Here is an 11,097-nt window from a genome sequence, read left to right on the forward strand (position 1 = left end):
CCCCCGAGGTCCAGCCCCGCCAGGCTCCCCTCCGCCCGCCTGTGCCGTGGGACCTCAGATCCCTCCCCAGACAGGAAATGAGGTGGGGCTCCTTGAAGTCAGGACGTCAGGCTGTGTCTTCTGGTGTCTGAACGCTCGATGCCCCTCGTGCCCTCTCCCCCCAGAGTGAAATGAGCGAGAGCCGGCAGGGCCGGGGCAGCTCCACGGGGGACGAGGAGGAGAGCCTGGCCATCTTGCGGAGGTGAGTGGCTCTGGTCCAGATACGGCAGGTGCGACTCTGTCGGATCTCAGCCTTTGGCCACGGAGAGGCTGAGTCTAAGCAAGCCTGAGCTGGGGGGCTAGTCACCTCTGCCCCAAAGCTGGCGTCATGGCGTGGACACCCGTGCGCCGCGCTGCCGACACATGTGGGGTCCACACCCGGAACCAGGCCTCAGCTGGCCTCCCCTAGAAAAGCCTGTTGTCCCAGGTGCACATGCGAGAGCTGGGATTTGAAGCGGCTCGTGTCTCCCTTTCTCAAGCCCCAGGTGACGCGGCTGATTCAACAGACAGGCACGTAGCAGTGCTGACCGCCCCTGGCCAGCTCCGTCCCTCGTCAAGGGCTGCACCCATGTGCTGGCGCCCTCTCTTCTCTCCCACCCACCCCTGCTCCCAAGGGTCTTCTCTCTGTGCTCCTTCCTGCTCTGACCTTTTCTCTGCTGTCTGTGCCCCTGCCCACAGGCATGTGATGAACGAGCTCTTAGACACGGAACGGGTGTATGTGGAAGAGCTGCTTTGTGTCCTGGAGGTGAGTCTGCAGAGGGGTGGGAGGGTTGTGTCCTAGAGGTGAGTCTGCAGGGGTGGGGGGGTTGTGTCCTGGAGGTGAGTCTGCAGGGGTGAGGGGGGTTGTGTCCTGGAGGTGAGCCTGCAGGGGTGGGGGGGTGGACGGGGCTCTGTGTCCCGGAGGTGAGCTTGCAGGGGGGCGGAGGGGCACTCTGGGACCTGTGGCCCCGCCCACCCACACAGCAAGGGTGCGAGGACGGGGAGACTGAGGGGCAGCGGCTGAGGGACCGGCTCCGCGAGCCTGGCAGGGGCGAGGTGGGAGGCTGCATGTGACTCCCTCGCAGGAGGAGCTGAGCCGTCTGGGTCTGGGTGGAGCCGCAGAGTGGAGGTCCCCGGATACTGTTGCCAGCAGGGCAGGGGGCTTCTGGGCCCTGGAACGTTCCAGATCTTGGTCTGGGTAGGGGTTCCAGAGGCGTAGACGTTGAAACGGGTCATCGAGGAGTACACCCAAAATTTCTCCCCTGCGTACAAGTTTCGTGAATCCTCAGGTAGCAGGATGGAACCCCCCAACCCGAAGGTGCCGTTCGTCCCTCACGCACGTTGGTCGGCACCTGCTGCCGGGTGGTCGTCCCAGCAATGGCCAGTGAATAAATCCCGACGGACTCACTTTCTAAAACCCAAGACTTGCCCGCCCCCCCACGGGCCTCCCTTGGAGCCCGTGGTGGAGGCCACGTCCCGACCCCTCCCCTCCATGCAGGGCTATGCGGCCGAGCTGGACAACCCGCTCATGGCGCACCTCGTCTCGCCCGGCCTCCAAATGAAGAAGGACATTTTGTTCGGAAACATGGAAGAGATTTACCACTTCCACAACAGGTCAGGCCCTCCCCCGCTCACCCCTGCTAGGCACAGTCTGCCTCCAGAGCCTCCCCTGCAGCGAGCCGGAACAGCGGGCTGGTGCACACGCCGCCAGGCCGGGAGAGGCCTGGTTCCCTGCCCGCCGGCAGAGGCCAGTCCGCTGGGCGTGAGCACCGGGCCCTCCGGGGCGGCCTCCCAGCCGCAGCAGCCCAGCCTGGCGCATCTCGTTCCCAAGCCCGCTGTTGAACAGGAGCGACGGCAGACGCTCCATCCTGCCCTTCTCCCCTCGTGAGCGCCGTCCGCGGCTGCCGTGGCTCCGGGGGCTGCACGGGGCCCTTCCGCAGCTGCCGGCCCTGGCTCCTCGCTGCGGTTTGTGGGGGCTTGCGGGGCCGGACGTGAGGAAGTGGACGCAGGGTGCACGTGGAGGGGGCAGTCGGACGGCGCGGCCCCCCTCCTCTGGGCTTCTAGGGGCGCTCGGCACTTGCGTCTGACCGACCACATGCTTTCGCCCCTCGGCCACTAGCGTCTGTCACCCACTGGTTCACAGAGGAGGCACCAGTCTGCAGCAAAGGAGGCACCCGTCGGTGGCCTGGGCCCTCAGTGTTCTCGCTCACCAGGCCTCGGCACTGGGCCCCTTCAGAGCTGAGCCACGGTGCTAGTGCTGTGAACTGACCCCAGGGAGCTTTGCCTCCCGGCAGGATTCACCCCAAGCTCAGGCTGTGCTCCCCGGGAGGGTCCCTGCGGCGGAACTACCTGGCTGTGGGCGGGTCTTCACAGCTGGGCCTTGTCCGTCTGTCTGTTCAAAAGGAACTGTCCTGAGGTCTGTGTGAACACCGATACCAGAAACACGAAGGGACCCATGAAGGGGCCATGGGTGCTTAACCCGAGAGCTTGCTGCAGCCAGGACCCAGGGGTGACCCGTGGGGGCTGCAGACTGTCCAGACTCGGAGATGAGAGTCATCTGGAAACTAGTTGATTTGTTACAGGGAGCATCTTCTTTGGGTTGCTCATCACATGACCTAATGCAAACTTTCTTTGTCTAGAATATTCCTGAGGGAGCTGGAAAACTACACTGACTGCCCAGAGCTGGTTGGAAGGTGTTTTCTGGAACGGGTATGTGCTCGTTCAGTGTGCGCTCGACAGTGCCTTACTTGTGAAAATAATAATGACTTTAACGTTTGTTTATTTTTGAGAGACAGAGACCGAGCGTGAGTGGGGGAGGGGCAGAGAGAGAGGGAGACACAGACTCCGAAGCAGCTCCAGGCTCTGAGCTGTCAGCACAGAGCCCAACACGGGGCTCGAACTCACCAACCATGAGATCGTGACCTGAGCTGAAGTTGGACACTTAACCGACTGAGCCCCCAGGCACCCCAATAATGAGTTTAAACCCAGTCACAGTCTCCTTCTAACCAACCGAAATGACACAGTTTCAGTGTGTTCCCAGTTTGCCTGAGATGATGTGGTACTTTCTGGAAGGACTGAAGAATATTTTTTTCTTAAGTCCAAAAAGTTCAAAACAGGGAAAACTATAAGACACCAGCTTTTCTATACGCCAGGGTTATGAAGCGTCCACCTTGACTGCACATGTTACCCGGAGCTGAACTTTCTCCAGCTGGCGCATGTGCCGCGTCTGGTTTTTCCCTGGTCGCCCCCACGCCCCCCGTACGGAGGAGCAGGTGTGGGACGGGTCGCCGCATGTTTCTCCCCTGGAATGGCGGGCGGCCCCTCCTTCCGGGCTGGCAGAAGCGGCGGGAGAGGACAGGGCGTCCCCGGAGTCCAGCTCTGCACACGGCTCGCTGAGCAGCGTGGAAGATGTAGCAAAAGTGAAGCCCTTTTCACAAAATGACGTAGAGACTAAGATGCGTCCCTGCGAGCTGGGGCCCCTCAGGCGGAAGGAGGAAGGGGTGCATTTGTGCTCCCACCCCGCCTGGTCACCGGGGACGCTCCTGGGTGCTGTTTGAGAATTGGGGTGGCGGGTTCACACTGTAGGCCAGTGGTTCTCACAGGGGCCCGTGGCCGGCAGCGTCAGCCTCCCGGGATCTTCCTGGGAATGCAGGTTCTCAGGTCCCAGCTGCACCTCCCAGAGCAGAACCCGTAGTACGGCTCCGTGTCCTAACAGAGCCACAGGCGGGCCCGGTACGCACGCAGGTTCGCGCACAAGCCCCGCGCCTCCTTTCCCTGGAAGGTTGGCCCGCGCTTTCAGTCTGTCACCCTCACGGCACAAAGCCATCCGCGTGGTGCTAATATGCGTGAGTGGCGACTCAGGACTAATGCAGCCCTGAGCGGTGACCCCCAGTGGGGCTGACGCAGCGTGCGCGGTGCGGGGAAGCACAGGGCCGCTGGGTGGCGCCTTGTGACGTGCGCTCCGTCCCCGGCCCAGATGGAGGAGTTCCAGATCTACGAGAAGTACTGCCAGAACAAGCCTCGCTCTGAGAGCCTGTGGAGACAGTGCTCCGACTGCCCATTCTTCCAGGTGTGTGGGGCCCCCCCGGCGGGCACGCGGGCTCCTCCCTCGCTGACTGTCGCAGGGCAGCGGGCAGCCCCTGCACAGCGGTTTCTGGGACTTGCAGGAATGCCAGAGGAAGCTGGACCACAAGCTCAGTCTCGACTCCTACCTGCTGAAGCCGGTACAGAGAATCACCAAGTACCAGCTGCTGCTCAAGGTGACCTGCCCGCGGCCACCCGCCNGACTTGGAGCACACACTGGCCCTGGCCTGTGCGCCCACATGTGGGCATCCCGGCCTGAGTGCGCCAGCCCCTGGACATGAAGGGCACGTCCCACGTTTGGGGGTGCCCGGTCGGGGAGGGAAGAGTAAACGGGTCTAGGGGCGGGAAGGCATGAGCTGCACCAGGGGCCTCCCCCGTCCAGGCCCCGCCCACTGGCTCAGGACTGTTGGGAGAGAGGCTCAGGGCCATGGGCGTCGAGGGCAGCTTCCCGAGCCGAGCCGGCCTGGGGCCTGCACCCCGAGCAAACCCACCCCGCGGTCTCGTCTGCGGTGCCAGCTGCGCAGGGAGCCACGCCGCAGGTCCTGAGGGTCCATGCACGGGCACCCAGGGCGGAGCAGGGTGTCGGGTGCCCCGCGGGTGCGTGAACGAGGCCTCGTCCCCCAGGAGATGCTGAAATACAGCAAGAGCTGCGAGGGGGCCGAGGACCTGCAGGAGGCGCTGAGCTCCATCCTGGGCATCCTCAAGGCCGTGAACGACTCCATGCACCTGATCGCCATCACGGGCTATGACGTAAGGGCCTCCCCGTCCCGCCGACGAGCCTGCTGACGGTCTGCCCCCTGGGTGCACAGCGGGGCCCGGAACATCCGCGTGCTGGTGTATCGCCTCCACTGGGGCGCGTCTGGGGCGCACAGGGCCCGGCAGCCTTCACACCTCCTAGGTGCACGTCAGCTCAGGGGCCTCGAGGGCCATGGTACAGGGGGCGGTCTGGGTGCCAGGGTGCTGTAGGCTGGGGACTGGTGCCGGGTGGGCACGAAGGTCTGACCGTGCCCAAACTAGGCACATCAGGTAACATTTTTGTCTCTTTTCAAGTCTGTCCCTGCTCACTGTTGGTTTAGTTAATAGACTATGTTTAGAGCAGCGTCAGGGTCAGGGCAAGACTGGGGAACGTGTAGGGAGCTCCCACGTGCCCCCGTACCCACACGCCCCCCCATGCACAGCCTCCCACGCATCCCTGCACCCACACGGCCCCCACCCACACGCACAGACTCCCACCCACCCCTGCACCCACATGCCCCCCCACACACACAGCCNACCCACACGCCCCTGCACCCACCTGCACAGCCTCCCACCCCCAGCAGATGGGACCTTCGTCCCAGTGGATGGGCCTCCGCCGGCTCCTCCTCAGCACCCAGGATCCAGCACGTGTGTCCCATGGGCTTGGGCAGCGTGGAGGGCCCGTCTCCCTGCCAGGAGGCCCCCGTGCTCGCCTGTCCACCCTCCCCGGCCCCTGCCCCCCCAAGTCGTGTCCCCTGGTTCTGCTTTCCCCAAGTGCTACGTAGCAGGGGCTACAGGACGCAGCCCCAGGGCGGGCAGCTTCCGCTTGATGACACGCACATAAGGCCCCACGTTCATCCCGGCCTTAGGGGAACCTCAGCGACCTGGGGAAGCTGCTGATGCAGGGCTCCTTCAGCGTCTGGACTGACCACAAGAAGGGCCACGCCAAGGTGAAGGACCTGGCCCGGTTCAAGCCCATGCAGCGGCACCTCTTCCTGCACGAGAAGGCCGTGCTCTTCTGCAAGAAGAGGGAAGAGAACGGGGAGGGGTACGAGAAGGCCCCGTCGTACAGCTACAAGCAGTCCCTGAACGTGAGTGAGCCTCTGTCCCCGCAGACAGTCGGCGACCGGGCCAGGTCCCCGCGGCCGTGGCCACGCTGCCCGCCTTTGGGCCACTCTGATCTCTGGGTGCGGGGGTCCAGGACCCCGGGCATCCTCAGCCCCCACCCCAAAACCACTTCCCTCGCTTTGGGGACGCACCGCCACCTTTCAGGGGCAGGGGCCGGCTCTCACCCTGTACACTCACGAACCCGTCTCCCTGCTTGGCTGTCAGATGGCGGCTGTGGGCATAACCGAGAACGTGAAGGGCGATGGAAGGAAGTTTGAGATCTGGTACAACGCCCGGGAGGAGGTATACATCATACAGGTAGGGTCGGCGCCCCAGGGCCAGGCACTGGGGACATGTTAGAAAGGTTTGTGGCAAGAGCTGGTGTCTAGAATCTTCCATGCAGCTTTAGCACCCAAAAGCCGTTTAGAGGTGCTGCCCTGGGCCGTCATTACCCTGAGCTGGGCGCAGGAGGTTAGGTGCTCTGAGGGCGTGGCCAGGAGCCTGGGCTCATAGGTGGCTGGCCGGCGCCCCGGGCCATGCTTACACACGTGACCGGTGGTGCGGACCGAAGGTGGAGGCCATGAGTGTCCCCCCAAGCCTGGGTGGGCCCAGCGTCCTGTGAAGGGGCGCCCTCCACACTCAGACACACCGGCAGCCCTGCGGGGCGTGGTAGCCACGATGCGCGGTCACTGCCGCACACCAGCACTGCCAGGCCCTCAGCAATGACGTGGGCCTGCCTGGCACCGGCTGAGGCACCAGCCCCGGAAACTGCCGGGACGGCGGCCGGCCTGCACCTCCAGCGTCCAGCCGCCCTTCTGTCACTCTCGCAGGCCGCACGCGCTGTACCGAGGTGCACGGCAGGCTGCTCCCTCTCGCCCTGGGAGTTGGGAGTCTACCTTCAGGCTCTCAGGCCCCCGCCGTCCATGTCACCTAGAACAGCACCATGGGCCACTTCCCAGAGAGACGTGCTCTCCACGGGCAGTCTGTGCCCAGAGTTTCCACCGAGTCAGACGCCGGCAAGGGTACAAAGCTGGTGGCCAGGCAGTCAGCCCACCGCCTGCGTGGCCCACAGACCCTTCCTGTCGCGCCCGTGTGGCAGTCCCCAGCAAGGGGACCGTTTCTCCTTCCCGCGGGGCAGAGCCCATGTTCTCAGTTCCCAGCGTCGTTCTCAGAAGCTACCAGAGTAAAGGACGCAGTGGTGTCTTCAGGGCGCCTGCATCCTTACCTCCTGGCCTTCCTCCCCGGCACAGGCGCCGACCCCGGAAGTTAAAGCGGCGTGGGTGAGCGAGATCCGCAAGGTGCTGACCGGCCAGCTGCAGGCCTGCAGAGGTAAGGGGTCTGCGGCCGCCGGCGCCCTCGGCTCCAGCCACGTTCTCACCCACGTGTCTCACTCACGTGTCGGCAGCAACCCCCAGGTTCCGGGCTTCGGAGGTGCCATGACGCTAGCAGTCAGGTCGTGCAGCGCGGGGTCTGTGTGTCCCTTCCCACAGAAGCCAGCCAGCACCGAGCCCTGGAGCAGTCCCACAGTCTGCCTCTGCCCGCGCCGCCCAGCACCAGGTGAGGGGCCGCCGGCGCCCACGGCCACGGGGCAGCGCCACCGCCTGCTCTGGGCCCCTTCCCGGAGCCCCCTGGGCAGCTTGTCCTCTGGCACTACGTGCTGGTGACCGTGGCCCCGTGGGCCAGCTTCGAGGACAGGTGTCTCCAGCCCCACCTCTGGGTGCTGCTGGGGCAGGTGACAGCTGCCAGGTTTCCCTGACAGTTGCGTTTCAGACATTGGCGCTGGGTGCCGAGGTGCAGAGCCACGCCCGCACTCACAGCTCGTAGACACGCACGCTTCGGGCACCAGCCCTCACGCTGCCTTCACGGGGCCTCTTCTGCCCTCAGTCTTCCTTTCTTCCCATGTTCGTGCATGGCTTCGTTACTTTATTTTTCTGTTTCTTCTATAAGCACCTCTGGTTGTCCGTGGGACAGGATGGGGGCTGAGTGAATAATCCGTAGAGCATGTTTGAAAAGAGAAAGATGCCCCCCCCCCACCCCCACCCCCCGCCAACTCAGAAAATCAGCAGCCATCTTGTAGTTAACAGGAAGAGGTGGATTTTGTTCTCATTGGGTTCCACTCGGTTAACCGGAAGTGTGCAGAAGGCAGCCCGGGGCCGGGGTGGCTCTGCCTCGGATCCCCAGGGAGGCTGGAAGACTAACCGGGCAACGTCCTCCTCCTTTCTTCACTAGTCCCTCGAAAGGGAACACAAGAAACATCAAAAAGCTAGAAGAAAGGAAAACTGACCCCCTGAGCCTGGAAGGACGCGTGAGCTCCGCGCCGCTGCCCAAGCCGCCCGAAGAGGGCAGAGGTGGGTGTCTGCCGCCACGCAGGCACGTCCGGGACGCGCACACCTCCCAGAGCAGGGCCCGTGAGAGCTGGCGTGTGTCCCTGAGAGCCGCGGACGCCCCCACACCGTCCCTCTCTCTTCCTTTGTAGATGACACGGTCACTAGCTCTACCTCAGAGAGCTCTGCACTTTCCAAAAAGCGCTTTACTCTGCAGGGCTTTGCTACCCTCAAAGGTCAGAAAGGTAAAGGGCACCCGCCTCAGATCCATGCCCCAGACGTGTCACTCACCGTGGTGGCGTGGTTGTCATCCATTCGTGTGATCATTATTCATGCGGACGGCCCGGCAGGGCGGCTGCGGCCATCGTCACCACGTGCAGCCGTTCAGAGCTTCGCCCGCTGCCCGCTCTCGACCCTGGCACTGGCGCATCTGTCGCACACGCGGCCAGAGTCCTCTTGTCGCGGGCCTTTTGTCTGAAAAGGCGGAGGCAGGCTTCTCTCGCAACCTCGCTCTCAAACCGCACCTGTCATTTGCTTTCCTTTGCGCGTCTCCTCCTGCACCCCGTCCTGCCGGGGCTGGCGTCGCCGGCCCCCGAGGGCGCTCACTAGTTACTGCGCAGGCCACGCGAGGAGTCCTGGGGTGGGAGTCTCGGAGAGCTGGTCCGCCTCGCGGGGCTCCCAGGCCGTGAAGTGTGTGGAGGAAGTTACACGGCTTAGCTCGCGGAGCCCCGGCCGGGCCGCTACCGGGCTGCCTGCCTGACGCCAGAGCCAGTGCTGAGTCCAGGACTCTTTTCTCTCATCCAGAAAATTGGAGGATTTTTTTTGTTCCAACTCATAAGATACTTTTAAGTTGGCCTCATAATTTTTATTTTTAAAATCTTTTTTTCACATTTATTTGTTATTAAAAGAGAGAGAAAGAGACAGAGTGCAGGCGGGGAGGAGCAGAGAGAGGGAGACAGAATCTGAAGCAGCTCCAGGCTCTGAGTTGTCAGCACAGAGCCCAACGCGGGGCTCAAACCCATTGAGATCATGACCTGAGCCGAAGTGGGACACTTAGCCGACTGAGCCCCCCAGGCACCCGGATCAAACATTTTTTTAAAAAAGGAGAAATGCATTCTGGTGCCATAAGTAGCCAAGCATGAAAAGTGCGTGCGCTACACACTTTTCTGCAGAGTTGAGATAACACAGCTACACGTAGCCTGCTAAAGCGAAGACACCGATTGCCACGGTCAGCTTGCAGCCGGGTCTCCCCACCCCCCGCCCCCCATTCTCCGGGCCGCTCCTGTCACCCGCGGGGCCCCGTGGCCAGCTTCGTTCTGTGCACAGGAAGCCACTTCCTCAGCGGCAGGACCCAGCGGCTGGCATGTGTTCCTGTCCCGCACACTCTGCTCACCCCCACGCCCTGCACGCAGCCCCTCACTCTTCTGTCTGTTTTTGCCTCTTCCTCCTTCTGCAGCTTCTCCCACCAGTCCTGACAAAAAAGCTAAGCGACACGAAGTAAAGAGCGATCCAACGCCTTTTGGTTTACGAGGTAGAGTGTCAGCCTTCTGAACGCAGCCTGATGCCCGGTGCCCGTCCGCGCGCCCGCCCGGTTAGGAATGCCGTCCCCCTGGCGGGGCTCACCCCCCCAGGATGCAAAGCGCCATAGTGTCTCCTAGGCAGAAGCACATTCCTTGTTTTCTTCCAAAGCGTGGCGCTCTGGCGACAGATCTGTGTGGCGTCGCCTTCTCAGGGGGACCCCTGCCGGGTCTGCCCGGAACCCGCCCAGTGGCCGCTGCTTATGGCTGCCGACGCCTGGCCGGCGTTTGGGTTGGGCTGTTCCTTGGCAGCACTGCAGCCGCAGGCCTCCCCCGTCCGGGGCGCTGGCCGCTCCCTGGCTTCTTGGGGAAGCCCTGACCGTGCCAGCCGCGCATCTCACAGGGAGACGGCCAGTCTTACAGAAGGAGGGGCCACGCTTCACGCTGGAACTTGGGCCATTTCTTGCCCCCTCACATCACGAGGGTAAAGCACACCCCCAAAAACCCAAAGACCCCTGGCGCAGGCCGAGGGTCTGAGGTTTTCAGGGTTTCGCTTTGTGAGCCGTCTGGAGTTCTCCAGCATCTGTGAAGGTTCCCAGGGTGCAGACTACAGCCCCCCAGTGTCCCCAGTGTCAGAGGCCAGGGTGCCTCAGTGCACCCGCTTGGCCTTCACGGGGGCGCACGGTGCCCCGAGGCCTGGAACAGGGTCATTTCTCCCATGACAGCCCCGTTTCGTACCTAAGACCTGCAGACGCCTGCGCGTCGCCCTGGCGGAGTCCCCTTGTGCAGAGCTGGGGAAGGGGCTTCAGCCCTGCCCGCGGCCGCCCGCCCCCTTTCAGCCCGGTTGTGTCTCCTCACCTGTGACGGGAGGAGGAGGCGGCCTCAGGAGGTCACAGTAGATGCTCCCTGCTGCTTCCCGTCGCCCGGGCCCCCTCCGCCCCTCCCCCCAGCCTGCCCTGAGGCAGGTGACCGTGAGCACAGGTCTCACAGATGCTTAGCCGCTTGTGCCTTGAAAAGTGTCACCTGCTCATCGTCTTACTCAGTGCCGCTATTGAGCTGTTTTGCAGAGGATACAGGTGACCCCACTCACAGTCACCTGGGCCTGATGTCCTACAGACTCCCACACGCACGCAGATCAAGTGAGTTGGTGACACTTGGCTTCCCTCTCCTGAGGCTGGTGCCTCGGGCCTCGGTACTTTCCTGTGTCCCCCGTCACACCGTCTTGACCCGGGGACGCAGCTCTGGTAGAGAGGCTTCCCCAGAGACCTCTTGTGCCCACAGAGGGGCGCGAGCCCTCACACACGTCCCGCCGC

General features: G+C 63.3%; 1 protein-coding gene across 1 annotated transcript in view; it reads left to right on the plus strand.

Moving 5' to 3' along the window:
• The window catches only part of MCF2L (MCF.2 cell line derived transforming sequence like), a 102,603-nt gene that overhangs the window by 87,138 nt on the left and 4,368 nt on the right, over positions 1-11,097 (plus strand). The window contains exons 15-28 of the mRNA XM_077754012.1: positions 165-241; positions 718-784; positions 1,517-1,632; positions 2,658-2,727; positions 3,995-4,087; positions 4,185-4,277; positions 4,726-4,851; positions 5,706-5,927; positions 6,169-6,261; positions 7,194-7,272; positions 7,434-7,500; positions 8,173-8,291; positions 8,420-8,512; positions 9,724-9,798. Coding sequence (XP_077610138.1) covers positions 165-241; positions 718-784; positions 1,517-1,632; positions 2,658-2,727; positions 3,995-4,087; positions 4,185-4,277; positions 4,726-4,851; positions 5,706-5,927; positions 6,169-6,261; positions 7,194-7,272; positions 7,434-7,500; positions 8,173-8,291; positions 8,420-8,512; positions 9,724-9,798 — 1,390 coding nt within the window. The remainder of the gene's footprint in view (positions 1-164; positions 242-717; positions 785-1,516; positions 1,633-2,657; positions 2,728-3,994; positions 4,088-4,184; positions 4,278-4,725; positions 4,852-5,705; positions 5,928-6,168; positions 6,262-7,193; positions 7,273-7,433; positions 7,501-8,172; positions 8,292-8,419; positions 8,513-9,723; positions 9,799-11,097) is intronic.

The sequence above is a fragment of the Crocuta crocuta genome, unplaced genomic scaffold (assembly GCF_008692635.1).
Source record: "Crocuta crocuta isolate KB4526 unplaced genomic scaffold, BGI_CrCroc_1.0 scaffold31, whole genome shotgun sequence".
Classification (NCBI taxonomy): domain Eukaryota; kingdom Metazoa; phylum Chordata; class Mammalia; order Carnivora; family Hyaenidae; genus Crocuta; species Crocuta crocuta.